Source organism: Hemiscyllium ocellatum, chromosome 4 (genome assembly GCF_020745735.1).
Source record: "Hemiscyllium ocellatum isolate sHemOce1 chromosome 4, sHemOce1.pat.X.cur, whole genome shotgun sequence".
In the NCBI taxonomy this organism is placed as follows: Eukaryota; Metazoa; Chordata; class Chondrichthyes; order Orectolobiformes; family Hemiscylliidae; genus Hemiscyllium; species Hemiscyllium ocellatum.
Window position 1 is genome coordinate 143,103,588 of NC_083404.1, and position 17,781 is coordinate 143,121,368.

General features: G+C 52.3%; 1 protein-coding gene across 2 annotated transcripts in view; it reads right to left on the reverse strand.

The window, feature by feature from the left end:
- Positions 1 to 902: 902 nt before the first annotated feature.
- Positions 903 to 17,781, reverse strand: part of asb10 (ankyrin repeat and SOCS box containing 10) — a 24,984-nt gene continuing 8,105 nt past the window's right edge. The window contains exons 2-6 of one of the 2 annotated variants that reach the window (XM_060824548.1): positions 17,027 to 17,191; positions 13,435 to 13,702; positions 9,897 to 10,401; positions 5,097 to 5,210; positions 903 to 2,425 (exon numbers count right to left, since the gene is read on the reverse strand). In XM_060824548.1, coding sequence (XP_060680531.1) covers positions 2,240 to 2,425; positions 5,097 to 5,210; positions 9,897 to 10,401; positions 13,435 to 13,702; positions 17,027 to 17,191 — 1,238 coding nt within the window. In that variant the 3' untranslated portion in view covers positions 903 to 2,239. The remainder of the gene's footprint in view (positions 2,426 to 5,096; positions 5,211 to 9,896; positions 10,402 to 13,434; positions 13,703 to 17,026; positions 17,192 to 17,781) is intronic. The other variant, XM_060824549.1, reaches the window with a different exon arrangement.

Below are 17,781 nucleotides of genomic sequence, written 5' to 3' on the forward strand. Positions count from 1 at the left end.
GAATCATTTGGTGTGGAAAAACAAGCATTTCTCAGACTGGAGACGAGTTGAAAGTGGTATTCCCCAGAGACCTTTGCTTTTTCTGATTTAGATAAACAATTTGGAGTCCAGTGCTGAGGGGAAAATCTCTAACTGTACAGATGATACTAAGTTAGGGAGAATAGTGAATTATGAAGGTGACAATGAGTGACTTCAGAGGGATATCGACAAGTTGCCAAAATCAGCAGATTCCTTGGCTGATGAATTCCAATGCAGAGAAATGAGAGGGAATGCATTTTGGTGGAAGAAACACAGAAAGACAATACAGGCCTCAATGGTACAACTGAGGGGAGTTCAGGAGCAGTGGGAACTCAGGATTCATGTTCATAACTCCCTGAAGGGAGCCAGGCAAGTTGAAACAATTGTTAAGGTGGCTTAAATGGTAATTGGATTTATAAATAAAGGCATAGAGTATAACAGCAGGAAATGATGCTACACTCTACAAACCATTGCTCAGACCACATTTGGAGAATTGTGTTCAGTTCTGAGCACCTTATTTATGGAATGCTACAGTCCTGGAGAGAGTTCAAAGAGATTTACTAAAATGCTCCCAGGAATGAGGGATTTGAGATGTAAGTAAAGATTAAAGAGATTGGGTTTATTCTTCTTGAAAGAAGATTAAGAGGTGACCATATTGAAGTGTTTAAAATTATGGAGGAGAAAGTGAGGACTGCAGATGCTGGAGATCAGAGCTGAAAATGTGTTGCTGGAAAAGCGCAGCAGGTCAGGCAGCATCCAAGGAACAGGAGAATCGATGTTTCAGGCATGAGCTGAAGAAGGGCTCATGCCCGAAATGTGGATTCTCCTACTCTTTGGATGCTGCCTGACCTGCTGCGCTTTTCCAGCAACACACTTTCAGCTCTGTTTAAAATTATGAACAATTTTGACAAGGTAAAGGAGGGTATTTTGTTTCCATTACTCGGTATGTCAGTAACTGGGGGCCACAACGTCAAGACTATCAGAATGAGAGCTCGGAGTGAGATGAGGTGAAACTTCTTTACCCAGAGAGTTGTTAGGATTTGGGATGTGCTGCCTGGGAGAGTGGGGGAGGCTGATTCCGTGTTCAAAGAGAGCTGGGTATATATGTGGAAGGAGCACGGCTGGTCAGGCAGCATCCGAGGAGCAGGAACATTGATATTTCAGGCAGGAGCCCTTCATCAGGAAGTCCTGTCCGAAATGTTGATTCTGCTGCCTGACCTGCTGTGCTTTTCCAGCACCACACACTCTCGATTCTGATCTCCAACATCTGCAGTCCTCACTTTCTCCATATATTTGGACGGGATGAAGTTAGCGGGATATGGAGATAGAGCTGGATCATGGGACTAGCTGGGTAGCTCTTTCAGGAATTGGTACAGACATGATCAGCCAAATAACCTCCTCCTGTATTCTATGATTTCCAATGATTTATCCTTTAATTGAATTTTCCAATTTGTCAGCTCTGCTTCTATATCCTCATAAATCCCCTCATTTATGTTTAAGAAAACATCCAAGCCACTCTCTCTCAAACTGAAAAGAAAATTCAAAACTGTTATAATCGCTGCGATCTCGAGGCTCCTTCACTTTAAGATGATAAAGTTTCTCGAGATCTGGTACAGCCTGTCCTCTGGGCAGCACCAGAACAAGCAGAAAGTCTATCCTGAAAACATTGCATGAATTCACTGCTCAGGTTATATTTACCCATTTTCCTTTTCCAGTCACATTTTGAGTTCATTCCTGGGATGTGGGGTCGCTGGCTGGGTTGACATGTACTGGCCATCCCTAGTTGCCCCTTGAGAAGGTGGGGGTGAGCTGCCTCCCTGACCCGCGGCAGTCCGTGTGCTGTAGGTAGACCCACAATACCTTTAGATTGTGGCATATTTCCGAGTTAGGATGGTGAGGGGCTCGGAGGGGAACCTGCAGGGGGTGGGGTTCCCATGTATCTGCTGCCCTTGTCCTTCTCAATGGAAATGGTTGTGGGTTTGGAAGGTGCTGTCTGAGGATCTTTGGTGAGTTTTCACAGTCCATCTTGTAGATAGTACACACTGCTGTTATGAGCATCGGTGGTGGAGGGAGGGGATGTTTATCATTTATTATTTAGAATCGAGAAGTTGGTGGAGTGGAGGGGTCAGCTCTGATTGTCTGTGTTGTCGGGCTGATCGTGTTGTTTTCACTGGAGCCTGGTGATTGTCGATGGGGAATTGCAGTGCCTTGTTTGAGCGCACTAACTGATATAACCCTGAAACTGCAGCAACAGGTAGTCCTTCAGGAAGGTTGGCAGTGGGAGTTGAGGGATTCGTTCTTGGCAATGCCCTTCGAAGTGTCTGCGAATGGCACAGCGGGCCAGGTGCTGCAGTGAACGTGGGGTCTGGGAAAGTGCAAACAGGGACTCATAGAAATCCTGGTGCTCCTGGAAGACAAATGACACACAATGTCAGGATGCTGGCCTGCTGCGCCTGTATTTACAGCTCACACAATCCCTCACACACCAACCATTCTATCAGTTCCAAACTACAATCCCACCCTTCCAGCCAATAGCACAAAAAACAGGCCATTCACCATGGCTGGGACCTTGCTGTGTGCAAACTGAGTGCTGCACTTCCTACCTCACAGCAATTGCCACTTGTTTTTGAGAAGTATTTTACGATTTGCCAAGTCATAGAGTCATGAGATTGGGAAGGATGTTACCGGAAAGGAAGAGTTGACTTCTTTCATGGCCATCCTCTATTTTTAGCTCCCAATCCTGGGCCCAGCCAAATGATCCGAAGATGGACAGTGACCAAATCCCGAAACCTGGGATGAGGAGATGCCAGGCGTATGGTCAAGGCAGGACCGAGCTCCCATTCCTGCTTAGTGAGATTTGCCCATTGGAGACTGCAGAGGGAGCTCAGTAAGTTGGCCAGCCCACAGCACACCGCGGGTGGAGGATTGTTCTCATACCTGAAGGATTGTGGGCCTCCAAATCCATTCCATTAACGGCTGCTTCTACTACAGCTGGCCAAGGGGAACCGATTTGCCCAGTTACACAGTCGCACAAATCCCCAGATAACGTGGTGTTGACAACTGGTCAAGGAGTTTCTGATCTGCCTGGAGCCTTCGCTGACGGTGCTGAGACATTTCAATAGACAATAGGTGCAGGAGTAGGCCATTCTGCCCTTCGAGCCTGCACCACTGCTGATCATCCTTAATCAGTATCCTGTTCCTGCCTTATCTCCATAACCCTTGATTCCACTATCCTTGAGAGCTCTATCCAACTCTTTCTTAAACGAATCCAGAGACTGAGCCTCCACTGCCCTTTGGGGCAGAGCATTCCACACAGCCACCACTCTCTGGGTGAAGACGTTTCTCCTCATCTCTGAACTAAATGGTCTACCCCGTATTTTTAAGCTGTGTCCTCTGGTTCGGCACTCACCCATCAGCAGAAACATGTTTCCTGCCTCCAGAGTGTCCAATCCTTTAATAATCTTATATGTCTCAATCAGATCCCCTCTCAGTCTTCTAAACTCAAGGGTATACAAGCCCAGTCGCTTCAGTCTTTCAGTGTAAGGTAGTCCCTCCATTCCAGGAAGTGACCTCGTGAACCTACGCTGCACTCCCTCAATAGCCAGAATGTCTTTCCTCAAATTTGGAGACCAGAACTGCACACAGTACTCCAGGTGTGGTCTCACCAGGACCCTATACAGTTGCAGAAGAACCTCTTTGCTTCTATACTCAATCCCTCTTGATATGAAGGCCAGCATGCTATTAGCCTCCTTCACTACCTGCTGTACCTGCATGCTTACCTTCATTGACTGGTGTACAAGAACTCCCAGATCTCTCTGTACTGCCCCTTTACCTAAATTGATCCCATTTAGGTAGTAATCTGCCTTCCTGTTCTTGCCACCAAAGTGGATAACCATACATTTATCCACATTAAACTGCACCTGCCATGCATCTGCCCATTCACCTAACCTGTCCAGGTCACCCTGTAATCTCCTAACATCCTCCTCACATTTCACTCTGCCACCCAGCTTAGTATCATCAGCAAATTTGCTAATGTTATTACTAATACCATCTTTTATATCATTAATGTATATTGTAAAAACCTGTGGTCCCAGTACTGATCCCCGCGGTACACCACTGGTCACTGCCTGCCATTCCGAAAGGGAACCGTTTATCACTACTCTTTGTTTCCTGTCAGCCAACCAACTTTCAATCCAAGTTAGTACTTTGCCCCCAATACCATGCGCCCTAGGTTTGCTCACTAACCTCCTGTGTGGGATTTTATCGAAAGCTTTCTGAAAGTTCAGGTACACGACATTTACTGGATCTCCCTCGTCCATCTTCAGAGTTACATCCTCAAAAACTTCAAGAAGATTAGTCAAGCATGATTTCCCCTTCATAAATCCATGCTGACTCTGACCTATCCTGTTACTGCTATCCAGATGTGTCATAATTTCATCCTTTATAATTGACTCCAGCATCTTTCCCACCACTGAGGTCAGACTAACTGGTCTATAATTTCCTGCTTTCTCTCTCCCCCCTTTCTTAAAAAGTGGTATAACATTAGCCACCCTCCAATCCACAGGAACTGATCCCGAATCTATCGAATTCTGGAAAATAATCACCATCGCATCCACGATTTCCTGAGCCACCTCCTTCAGTACCCTGGGATGGAGACCATCAGGCCCCGGGGACTTATCAACCTTCAGACCTAACAGTCTCTCCAACACCAATTCCTGGCAAATATAAATTCCCTTCAGTTCAGGTCCTTCAGCCACTGTTACCTCAGGGAGATTGCTTGTGTCTTCCCCAGTGAACACAGATCGGAAATAACAATTCAATTCTTCTGCCATTTCTTTGTTCCCCGTAATATATTCCGCTGTTTCTGTCTTCATTGTGTTCAAGGCACTATCTCAGTGACTGAGGTAGTTATTGTATTGGGAGCTGGTGGTCATCATGCAGTGACCCCTGGGCTGGGCCCCATGGTTATAAAGAGGGTTCCTGAATGAGGCATCTTCACTGGGTGCAATGTTAGCGAGGCTGGAGCTGGGCACCGTCCCTGAGCCATCCCTCACTGACCCCTGGGCTGCAGCTCCTACCTGAAGCACCTTTAACGGCACAGACTCCACCCAATCATCCGTCACCTTCAGCCGATCGTAAACATTCACGAGAACTTCGATCGTTCGCGGAGACTGGCAGCAGAACCTCAGCACCTGGAACCAGCAGAGATAACGGTCAGAGCTACTGGAACCAGCAGCGAGTGCGGTCAGAGCTGCTGGAACCAGCAGAGGGTGCAGTCAGAGCTGTTGGAACCAGCAGAGAGTGCGGTCAGAGCTGCTGGAAACAGCAGAGGGTGCGGTCAGAGCTACTGGAACCAGCAGAGAGTGCGGTCAGAGCTGCTGGAACCAGCAGAGAGTGCGGTCAGAGCTGCTGGAACCAGCAGAGAGTGCGGTCAGAGCTACTGGAAACAGCAGAGGGTGCGGTCAGAGCTACTGGAACCAGCAGAGAGTGCAGTCAGAGCGACTGGAACCAGCAGAGAGTGCGGTCAGAGCTACTGGAACCAGCAGAGAGTGCGGTCAGAGCTGCTGGAAACAGCAGAGAGTGCGGTCAGAGCTACTGGAAACAGCAGAGGGTGCGGTCAGAGCTACTGGAACCAGCAGAGAGTGCAGTCAGAGCGACTGGAACCAGCAGAGAGTGCGGTCAGAGCGACTGGAACCAGCAGAGAGAGCTGAGGGGTGGGGATACAGGGATAGAGGAGCCATGGGCAGGTGTGGGGTGATGTGGGGTGGGGGGGCGGCGAGGTGCAAGAAAAGAGAGACTGAGGTCTGAGGAGAGAGGAGCGGGGGATGGGATGGGATGGGGGAACTGGGGTTGGGGGGGACGTGGTTTGAGTGGCCTCCATGGTCAGGGGCGCGTGTTCACAGAGAGAAGGGGAGAGATGGGAGATGAGCATAAGGGGATGAGGAAACCAGGCCATTCTGTCCATCATCACGGCTCCATGATTCAAGGAGATCATGGTTAATACCTGCCTTTTCCCGATAACCCTCGACTCCCTCCCTTTTTAAAAATCTCTCTCTCTCTCTCAGCCTGGAATATCTTGAATAACCAGGTAGCTCCTCATCAATGTCTGAAACATGACCCCTTTTTTCTGAGAGAGTACACTCGGCTCTCTCCCACAACAGGAGTAACCTCTCCACAGCCACTCTGTCATGGTCCTGGAAAATCACCCATCATTCTTCCACATCCTGAAGACTAAAGGTCCAACTTAGTCAGCCTCTCCTGATAAGACAGTCCCTGGGATCAGCCGAGTGAGCCTTCGTGGGGCTGCGTCCAATTCCAGGACAGCCTTCCTCAGGAAAGGGATAAAGAGGGTGATGGATCCAGACTGGGATTAAGGGACGGCCGCAGTCCTGAGCTTCACTGAGTGGAAAGGGGAGCTACACTTTCCCTTCATGAAACTCCAGTTAGATCCCAGAAAGGAAACTGTACCCTGTTCGAGTCCTTACAGTCTGAGAAGGCTGAAGGCATCTGTGGGTGTGGGTGTGTGTAAGGGTGTGTGGGTGTTAGTGTTAGAGTGTGTGTGTGTGTGTGTAAGGGTGTGTGGGTGTTAGTGTAAGGGTGTGTGGGTGTTGGTGTAAGGGTGTGTGGGTGTTAATGTAAGGGTGTGTGGGTGTTAGTGTAAGGGTGTGTGAGTGCTGGTGTAAGGGTGTGTTAATGTTGGAGTAAGGATCTATGGGTGTTGGTGTAAGGGTCTGATGGTATTGGTGTCAGGGTCTGTAGGTGTTGGTGTAAGGGCGTGTGGGTATGGATGTAAGAGTGTCTGGGTGTAAGGGTCTGTGTGTGGGTGTTGGTGTAAGGGTCTATGGGTGTTGGTATAAGGGTCTGTGGGTGTGATTGTAAGGGTGTGTGGGTGTCAGTGTAAGGGTGTGTGGGTGTTGGTGTAGGGTCTGAGTGTGTCAGTGTAAGGGTGTGTTGGTGTCAGTCTAAGGGTGTGTGGGTGTTAGTGTAAGGGTCTGAGTGTAAGGGTGAAAGTGAGGACAGCAGATGCTGGAGATCAGAGCTGAAAATGTGTTGCTGGAAAAGCGCAGCAGGTCAGGCAGCATCCAAGGAGCAGGAAATTCAACGTTTTGGGTATAAGCCCTTCATCAGGAATGGCTTATGCCCGAAATGCGAATCTCCTGTTCCCTGGATGCTGCCTGACCTGCTGCGCTTTTCCAGCAACACATGTTCAGCTCTGAGTGTAAGGGTGTGTTGGTGTCGGTGTAAGGGTGTGTGGGTGTTGGTGTAAGGGTCTGAGTGTAAGGGTGTATTGGTGTCAGTGTAAGGGTGTGTAGATGTTGGTGTAAAGGTCTGAGTGTGTCAGTGTAAGGGTGTGTTGGTGTTGGTGTAAAGGTCTGAGTGTGTCAGTGTAAGGGTGTGTTGGTGTTGGTGTAAGGGTCTGAGTGTAAGGGTGTATTGGTGTCAGTGTAAGGGTGTGTAGGTGTTGGTGTAAAGGTCTGAGTGTGTCAGTGTAAGGGTGTGTTGGTGTTGGTGTAAGGGTGTGTTGATTCATTATGTGAAGTCACTTATTCATTATGTAACAGCAAATGGCGTAATCTTTACTATTGACACTCAATTAAGAAACTGCTGTTTGAGAGGAGACTGTGAACTCATGTCTCTGCGCACATGGGTGATTGTTCTCTCTCTATCCAGGGGCCAGAATAAAGACAAAGGAGGTAAAAACCATACTGTGTTTCTGAGTGTTTTGCTTCGACTGATATGGGGAAATGAGACGACAATATGTGGGTGTTAGTGTAAGAGACTGTGGGTGTTGGTGTAAGAGACTGTGGGTGTTAGTGTAAGAGACTGTGGGTGTTGGTGTAAGAGACTGTGGGTGTTGGTGTTAGGGTCTGTGGGTGTTAGTGTAAGAGGCTGTGGGTGTTAGTGTAAGAGACTGTGGGTGTTGGTGTAAGAGACAGTGGGTATTGGTGTAAGAGACTGTGGGTGTTGGTGTAAGAGACAGTGGGTGTTGGTGTAAGAGACTGTGGGTGTTGGTGTAAGAGACTGTGGATGTTGGTGTAAGAGACTGTGGGTGTTGGTGTAAGAGACAGTGGGTGTTGGTGTAAGGGTCTATGGGTGTTGGTGTTGGGGTCTGTGGGTGTTGGTGTAAGAGACTGTGGGTGTTGGTGTTAGGGTCTGTGGGTGTTGGTGTAAGAGACTGTGGGTGTTAGTGTCAGAGACTGTGGGTGTTGGTGTTGGGGTCTGTGGGTGTTGGTGTAAGAGACTGTGGGTGTTGGTGTAAGAGACTGTGGGTGTTGGTGTAAGGGTCTATGGGTGTTGGTGTTGGGGTCTGTGGGTGTTGGTGTAAGAGACTGTGGGTGTTGGTGTTAGGGTCTGTGGGTGTTGGTGTAAGAGGCTGTGGGTGTTAGTGTCAGAGACTGTGGGTGTTGGTGTAAGAGACTGTGGGTGTTGGTGTTAGGGTCTGTGGGTGTTGGTGTAAGAGACTGTGGGTGTTAGTGTCAGAGACTGTGGGTGTTGGTGTAAGAGACAGTGGGTGTTGGTGTTAGGGTCTGTGGGTGTTGGTGTAAGAGACTGTGGGTGTTGGTGTAAGAGACTGTGGGTGTTAGTGTAAGAGACAGTGTGTGTTAGTGTAAGAGACTGTGGGTGTTAGTGTAAGAGACAGTGTGTGTTAGTGTAAGAGACTGTGGGTGAGATGGAAACAGATGAATCTGAGAACCAGGGGTTTGAATCGAATCCGGGAACCAGGGAAATTTCCAACTGGCTCTGCACTTGCTGAGTCCTAGAATCATTGAATCCCCACAGTGTGGGAGCAGGCCATTCAGCCTGTCGGGTTCACATTGACCCTCTGAAGAACCTCCCACTCGGACTCACTCCCCCTCCTACCCTGTAACGCTGCATTTCCCATGCTAAATCCAACTCACCTGAATATCTTTGGACTGTGACAGGAAACCGGAGCACCCGAGCAAACCCACACAGACACGGGGAGAATGTGCAAACTTCACCCAGTCACCCAAGGATGGAATCAAATGCAGGTCCCTGATGCTGTGAGGCAGCAGGGCTAACCACTGAGGCACTGTGCCCAATTCACCCCAGTTCCCTGCACTTTCCCAGAGCCCTGTGTAATTTTTAAATCCACATGATTATCACATGGTCCCCCTCATGTGAACTTTCTTTTTGTAGCTACTGTTTCACTCCTTGTTAGTTTATTTGTCTGTCCACGGTATTTGGCCATAAGTGATGGGTAGGTTGCAATAAATCTCAGCGCACAGACAGGGTCTCAGGGAGAACGGATCAGATTTGATGATGATGTAGACCTGGATCCTGGAATTCTCTAAAGGATCCATGATTTTTGGAAGATAGGGGAAGTTGATTTTTTTTAAAGAGATGTTGCTGATTATTTGTTTCGAACTGTATTGACTTATTGGAATGTTATGGGGATTGTCTCAAAAAAATCATCAAATCTGATGCGTTCTCCCTGAGACCCTGTCTGTGCGCTGAGAGTTTTTGCAATCTATCCAATACTTTAGGCCATATACTGTGGACAGACAAATAAACTAACAAGGAGTGAAACAGTAGCTACAAAAAGAAAGTTCACATGGTGGGGGGAACCTTGTGATAATCATGTGGATTTAAAAATTGACATGTGAGCAGAGTTTCGGAGCAGGTGGTTGGACAATGGATTGAGATCTCCTTAGAGAGAAGGCCTTATCTTTCTCAGTTACAGAGCACCACCCAGAGGGAAGGAGGGGTGGGCACTTCTGATCATGTTGAGGAAACCCAATGTGACTCCAATATTGAAGCTGCCCCCTCTGTCCTGAATCTCGGATTCTGTCTCCCGGGAAAGGGATGTCCCACTTAAACAGACTGATAAAGGAGCAGCAGTGAAAGTACCAACTCACCTTTGGAATAGCACCTGGCCAGATGCGGATGGATCCATAGTTTAAGAGGGATCGGACGGTGCGTTCAGGTTCATGTTCTAACTTGTAAGCGACAGCCTGCAGGGCTTTGTGCATTGGGGCGTTTCCCCCGTAGTCCATGCGGTTAACATCGATTCCTTTGCTCAGGAGCAGATCCACCATCCTGTAGTTGACTGTGCGACAGGCCAAGTGCAGGGCGGATTGCTTCTCTTCATCCAGGGCCTCCACACTGGCCCCATGTTCAATCAGATAGTGACAGACTCGGAAATACCTGTCAGCATCCTGGCTGCTGTGGGACTGGGCACATACACAGTGCAGTGGGCTCTGCCCACTCTCATTCAGCCTGTTCACAGACGCTCCGTGATCAAGGTACAGCTGGACATGACTCTCCAAAGCGAACCTGGCTGCAATGTGCAGGGCTGTGTCCCCCTTGTCCTCTGTGCGACTGTTCACGTTACACCCAAACCTCAGCAACAGCTCCGCACACCTGGCAACCACAGCCCCACAGGTCAATCCGGCTCTGACAGCGCCCCCCGCAATCCCCACCCCACACAACCCCATCCTAGTCCCCCCCCAACACCCCCACCCAGCCCTCAACCCCACCCACAATCCCCACCACTCCCAACCCGGCCCTAACCCCCCCAACACCCCCACCCAGCCCTCAACCCCACCCACAATCCCCACCACCCCCAACATCCCCCACATCACCCTAACCTCCCGACACCCACAACCCCACCCTAACCCCCCCAACACCCAGGCAGACCTCAACCCCACCCGCAATCCCCTCCACACCCCTTAACCCCAACCCCCCACACCCACCCTAACCCCCATCACCACCCCCACCCACAATACCCAACCCCCCCATCCCCCACACCCAGCAACAATCCCCACCCCACACCCCCCACACCTACACACAATCCCCACCCCCATCAGCACCCCCACCAACAATCCCCACCCCCACACCTACACACAATCCCCACCCCATCACCACCCCCACCCACAATCCCCTCCACACCCCCTAACACCTACACCCCACACCCACCCTAACCCACATCACCACCATAATCTCCCCCCATACCCCACAACCCATACCCCACCCTAACCAACTTCCCAGCCCCCCACTCACAATCCCCACACCCCCAACCCCCACACCCACCCACAATCCCCACCCACCCACAATTCCACTCCCCCACCCTCCACACCCACGCACAATCCCCACACCCACCCACAATCTCCACTCCCCCACCCCACACCCACCCACAATCCCCACCCCCATCACCACCCCCACCCACAGTCCCCACCTCCCACACCCACACCTATACACAATCTCCACCCCATCACCAACCCCAACCCCAATCCCCACTCCCCCACCCCCCCACACCCACCACGTTCCCCAAGCCTCCACCCCTCACTCACCCTCAATCCTGACCGCCCCACCTCCACACCTACCCACAATCCCCATCCCCATCACTATACCCACCCACAACCCCACGCCCCAATCACCACCCCACCCAAAATCCCCACCCCCACTCCCACCCACAATCCCCACTCCCCCACCCCCACTCCCACCCACAATCCCTAGTCCCCCACCTCCCACACCCACCCACAATCCCCACCCTCCCATCACAACCCCCAGCCCAGAGGTTGGGTGGTGGATGTGGGGTATGTGGGTGAGGGTGGGGGAGTGGGTGGGGCCGTGATGGGGCTTGGGTGATGGGTGTGGTAATTGTTGTTTGGGGGTGGGGGAGCAGATGGGCGCGGTGATGGGGTTGGGTGGTAGGTGTGGGGATTGTGGGTGGGGGTGGGGGAGCGGTGGGGGCGGTGATGGGGGTTATGTGGTGGCTGTGGGATTGTGGGTGGGATTGGGGGAGTGGATGGGGGCGGTGATGGGGTATGGGTAGTGAGTGTAGAGATTGTGAGTGGGGGTGAGGGAGTGTGTGGGGATAGTGACGGGGGTTGGGTGGTGGGTGTGGGGATTGTGGGTGGGGGTGGGGGAGTAGGTTGGGGCAGTGATGGGGATTGGGTGGTGGGTGTGAGGATTGGGGATGGGGGAGTGGGTGGGGGCGGTGTTGGGGTTGGGTGGTGGGTGTGGGGATTGTGGGTGGGGGGAATGGGTGGGGGTGGTGATGGGGTTTGTGTAGTGAGTGTGGGGATTGTGGGTGTGGGCAGTGATGGGGGTTGGGTGGTGGGTGTGGGGATTGTAGGTGGGGGTGGGGGAGTGGGTAGGGGCGGTGATGGGGGTTGGGTTGCGGGTGTGGGGATTGTGGGTGAGGGTGGTGATGGGTGTTGGGTGGTGGGTGTGGGGATTGTGGGTGGGGGTTGGAGGAGTGGGTGGGGGCGGTGTTGGGGGTTGGGGTGTGGGTGTGGAGGTTGTGGGTGGGGGTGGGGGAATGGGTGGGTGCAGTGATGGGATTTGGGTGGCGGGTGTGGGGATTGTGGGTGAGGGAGGGGGAGTGGGTGGGGGTGGTGATGGGGGTTGGGTGGTGGGTGTGGGGATTATGGGTGGGGATGGGGGAGTGGGTGGGGGTGGAGATAGGGGTTGGGTGTGGGGATTGTGGTTGGAGGTGAGGGTGTGGGTGGGGGTGGTGATGGGGGTTGGGTGGCGGGTGTGGAGATTCTGGGTGGGGGTGGGGGCAGTGATGGGGGTTGGGTAGTGGGATTGTGGGTGGGGGTGAGGGTGTGGGTGGGGGTGGTGATGGGGGTTGGGTGGCGGGTGTGGAGATTCTGGGTGGGGGTGGGGGCAGTGATGGGGGTTGGGTGGTGGGATTGTGGGTGGGGGTGAGGGTGTGGGTGGGGGTGGTGATGGGGGTTGGGAGGCGGGTGTGCTGCCCTCTTCTCTGATCATGTCTCTGCCCCACCCTCCTCACCTCCCCCCCACCCACACAGGACCCTCAGCTCAACTGACAGAACCAGAGACAGGAACGGCCTGAGGGGCAGCAGGGAGTGTGACCCACCAATGGGGTGGGGGTGGGGGGAGTGGGGGGTGTGGGGGGTGCAGGATGTGGGCCGGGTGGGGGAGCACACAGTGGGGTTGTTGGGGGTGGGGAAGGTGATGGGACCATCAAGGATAGTAGGGGAGAGTGGGGTCAGGAAGGAGGATGGGGGGGGGGCACGGGGGGGAGAGAAGAGACTCTTGGTGTGGGGGGTGTGAGGATTGGGGGGGGGGGAGGATGAGAGAGCCAGGGGAGAGGGATGGGAATGGCGAAGTGGGGGGAGAGAAGGAGGGCAAGGGACGATGTGTGTGTTGGGGAGGGGAGAATGAGGGGGCCGAATTTGGTGGGGGGGGGGTTGGTGGGGAACATGGCCTGGGGTCTCTGTGGAGAGAGTGGCCTCTATTGGTCCATTGGTGATCGATCCAGTTGATCAGTGAGCCAGGGGTTTGATTGGTTGAAAGGACAACCAGTGATCCCAGAGGGAACCATCTTTCCTCCTACCCCCCCATTCCCCCCTCCCCACCCCCCGCGCCCCCACGCCCCCGCGCCCCCGCTGAGGGTAGGGAGTTGGCAGAGGGCTGACCTACCGGAGGGATTCTGGGGCGGAGCAGAGGTGGAGCGGGGTGTAGCCATCCTCAGAGATGGAGTTGGGGTTTGCTCCGTATGTGAGCAGAAGGCGGGTACACTCACTCTGGGAATTCTCACAGGACTCATGGAGAGCTGTCTTTCCTCCCGGGGCAAAGTCTACATCTGCCCCAGAGGTCAGCAGGTGCTGGAGGCACTTGTCATAGCCCCGGCTGGCTGTAATCTGTAAGGGGGTAATAAACTCTTGCTTGTAACACAACGACCAGATCCCTACGGAAACACAAGCAGTGACAAGGTCCTGGTCAGTCTCCTCCCTCAGACTGGAACCAACAATGACAGCAGCAACATCCCTGCGGCTTTACCTTCATCATCGGGGTTAAGGGGGTCACGGCATTCCTCACACATCCATAACTGCCCCTCAAGAAGCTGGTACGGGATGAATCCTTTACCCATGCTCATCCATTACTCACAGAGATTTCCAGGATACTCCCAGTATCCATTAGTTCAGCGCCAAATCACCCCTGTTGCAACTCTGGAGAAAACCAGAACACTGCACCGTCGGAGGGTCCGTGCTGAGGGAGTGGGCACTGTCAGAGGGTCAGTGCTGAGGGAGTGCCGCACTGTCGGAGGGTCAGTGCTGAGGGAGCGCCGCACTGTCGGAGGGTCCGTGCTGAGGGAGTGGGCACTGTCGGAGGGTCAGTGCTGAGGGAGTGGGCACTGTCAGAGAGTCAGTGCTGAGGGAGTGGGCATTGTCAGAGGGTCAGTACTGAGGGAGCGCCGCACTGTCGGAGGGTCAGTGCTGAGGGAGTGGGCACTGTCGGAGGGTCAGTGCTGAGGGAGTGGGCACTGTCGGAGGGTCAGTGCTGAGGGAGTGGGCACTGTCGGAGGGTCAGTGCTGAGGGAGTGACACACTGTCGGAGGGTCAGTGCTGAGGGAGTGGGCATTGTCAGAGGGTCAGTGCTGAGGGAGTGGCACTGTTGGAGGGTCAGTACTGAGGGAGCGCCGCACTGTCGGAGGGTCAGTGCTGAGGGAGTGCCGCACTGTCGGAGGGTCAGTGCTGAGGGAGTGGGCATTGTCAGAGGGTCAGTGCTGAGGGAGCGCTACACTGTCAGAGGGTCAGTGCTGAGGGAGCGCTGCACTGTGGAGGGCCAGTACTCTGGACTGTTCACAAGAAATACTAAAATTATGGGGAATGTTTGTTTTATCATCCTAAATGCAAGAAAAATTGCAGTGACAATGAATTTGAGATTGCCAGTTGGGCTCACTATATGGTCCTCTTTTCCTGCATTCTCAGTGAAAAGTCTGGACCAATCAATGTCAACATACCCGGTTTACATTTTCCACAATTCCTGCCAGAGAGAGAAGGGGAGGGAGAGAGAGAGAGACAGAGAGAGACAGACAGAGAGAGAGAGCGAGAGCGAGAGAGAGACACATACACACAGACCTGAATGTGACCTTGGCTATACAAGTCCTCTGTTACAGAGACATAGAGATGTACAGCATGGAAACAGACCCATGGTCTGACACGATCCAATATGGTCCAAACTATCCCAGATATCCCAACCTCATCTAATCACATTTGCCAGCACCCAGCCCATATCCCTCCAAACCCTTCCTATTCATATAACCATCCAAATGCCTCTTAAATGTTGCAATTGTACCAGCCTCCACCACTTCCTCTGGCAGCTCATTCCATACACGCACCACTCTCTGCGTGAAAATGTTGCCCCTTAGGTCTCTTTTATATTGTTCCCCTCTCACCTAAACCTTTATCCTCTAGTTCTGGACTCCCCCACCTCAGGGAAAAGACCTTGTCTATTTACCGTATCCGTGTCCCTCATAATTTTATAAACCTCTTCATCCTCTCAGCTTCCGACGCTCCAGGGAAAACAGCCCCAGCCTGTTCAGCCTCTCCCTGTAGCTCAGATCCTCCAACCCTGACAACATCCTTGTAAATCTTTTCTGAACCCTTTCAAGTTTTACAACATCTTTCCGATAGGAAGGAGACCAGAATTGCACGCAATATTCCAACAGTGGCCTAACCAATGTCCTGTACAGCTGCAACATGACCTCCCAACTCCTGTACTCAATACTCTGACCAATAAAGGAAAGCATACCAAACGCCTTCTTCATTATCCTATCTACCTGCGACTCCACTTTCAAGGAGCTATGAACCTGCAAGGTCTCTTTGTTCAGCAACACTCCCTAGGACCTTACCATTAAGTGTATAAGTCCTGCTAAGATTTGCTTTCCCAAAATGCAGCACCTCGCATTTATCTGAACTAAACTCCATCTGCCACTTCTCAGCCCATTGGCCCATCTGGTCCAGATCCTGCTGTAATCTGAGGTAACCCTCTTCGCTGTCCACTACACCCTCCAATTTTGGTGTCATCTGCAAATTTACTAACTGTACCTCTTATGCTCACATCCAAATCATTTATGTAAATGACAAAAAGTAGTGGACCCAGTACTGATCCTTGTGGCACTCCACTGGTCACAGGCCTCCAGTCTGAAAAACAACCCTCCACCACCACCCTCTGTCTTCTACCTTTGAGCCAGTTCTGTATCCAAATGGCTAGTTCTCCCTGTATTCCGTGTGATGGTGGTGTACAGGCTAGCTCCTTCCAGGGTCTCATGGTAAATCTTTCTCCCTGAAGGTAGTTAATTGAAATGGGTTCTCACGTTGATCTTTGTGGGAGCTTTCGGCTGCTGTGTGTTGTTCAGGAACACTTCAGAAATATTTGTGTGTGTGTCAAAGCCTTTGGGACCGCCTGCAGATGTGGATGTTTGAGACAGACAGATGTTTTAATTTGTGTGAGAATCATGGGGTTATGGGGAAACACAGGAAAGTGGAGTTGAGGACAATCAGATCAGCCATGTTCTCAGTGAATTGTGAAGCACACTTGATGGGCTGAATGGCCTACTTGCTCCTATGTCTCATGGTGTTTAGTACATGTGCAGCTTGTCTCACTCAGAAAGGTCAGAGCAGTGTCTTTTCATGGAACTGCACACACTTTCACTAAAACAGAATGATGACCAGCACCCTGCGGGAGGTGCTCTGATAGTGACGGAGCTGGCCAGGACAGACTGGACACTGACCTTTCACAGGAATGGTTCGGCTCAGAGAGAGAGAGAGAGAGAGAGAGAGAGAGTCCCTGATCTGAAACTGTAACTGTTTCTATTCACAGATACTGCGTGACTTGCTGAACGTTGCTGGCATCTTTTACTTTGTGCTGGATTTCCAGGGTCTGTGCTGCTTAGCCTTTCTGAAGTGGACAGACACTCAGTATTTCCCAGCTCCCTGGCTCGCCTCATTTCTAAAACCTCACAATTTCACTCTCTGAGCAAAATCTCTCAGAGAGATTCCCAGCACCCAGAGATCCCAAATTCCTGATTCCTTCCTTACCCAGAAGGCATTCCCAGTGAATCTTGTCAATGATGTATCCTGCTCCCACTCTCTTGTATTCCTCAGAACAGAACTCCAGCAGAGCCAGGATATTCATTTCCAAATATTAATGTCATTAATTACTGGTTCACCCCTCGAGTCCTCCGCGACCCCCACCCTCTGTCCCCTCACACAGGTCACTCACGTACTCAGAGCTCGGAGGTTGTATCTGTAATTCTTCCACTGCTCCACGTCGCTGGTGTCAAAGATCACATTGGGGTGAAGATTGCTTTGATCAGGGTCAGAGATCAGAAGGACCAGGGTCTCCTCATCACCCAACAACAGGGCCTGCCATAACTCCCAGGCTGGCCCTTCTGCTTTCGAGGTAACAATAACATTTGACATGATGAAGCTTTGCAATAATACCCCACATAGAGACCCCCACCCTGGGGTCACACTGCACAGTGCCCCACACACAGAGGGACCCCCACCCTGGGGTCACACTGCACAGTGCCCCACACACAGAGAGACCCTCACCCTGGGGTCACACTGCACAGTGCCCCACCCAGAGACCCCCACCCTGGGGTCACACTGCACAGTGCCCCACCCAGAGACCCCCACCCTGGGGTCACACTACACAGTGCCCCACAGACAGAGGGACCCCCACCCTGGGGTCACACTGCACAGTGCCCCACACACAGAGAGACCCTCACCCTGGGGTCACACTGCACAGTGCCCCACACCCAGAGAGACCCCCACCCTGGGGTCACACTGCACAGTGCCCCACACACAGAGACCCTCACCCTGGGGTCACACTGCACAGTGCCCCACACCCAGAGGGACCCCCACCCTGGGGTCACACTGCACAGTGCCCCACAGACAGAGGGACCCCCACCCTGGGGTCACACTGCACAGTGCCCCACCCAGAGACCCCCACCCTGGGGTCACACTGCACAGTGCCCCA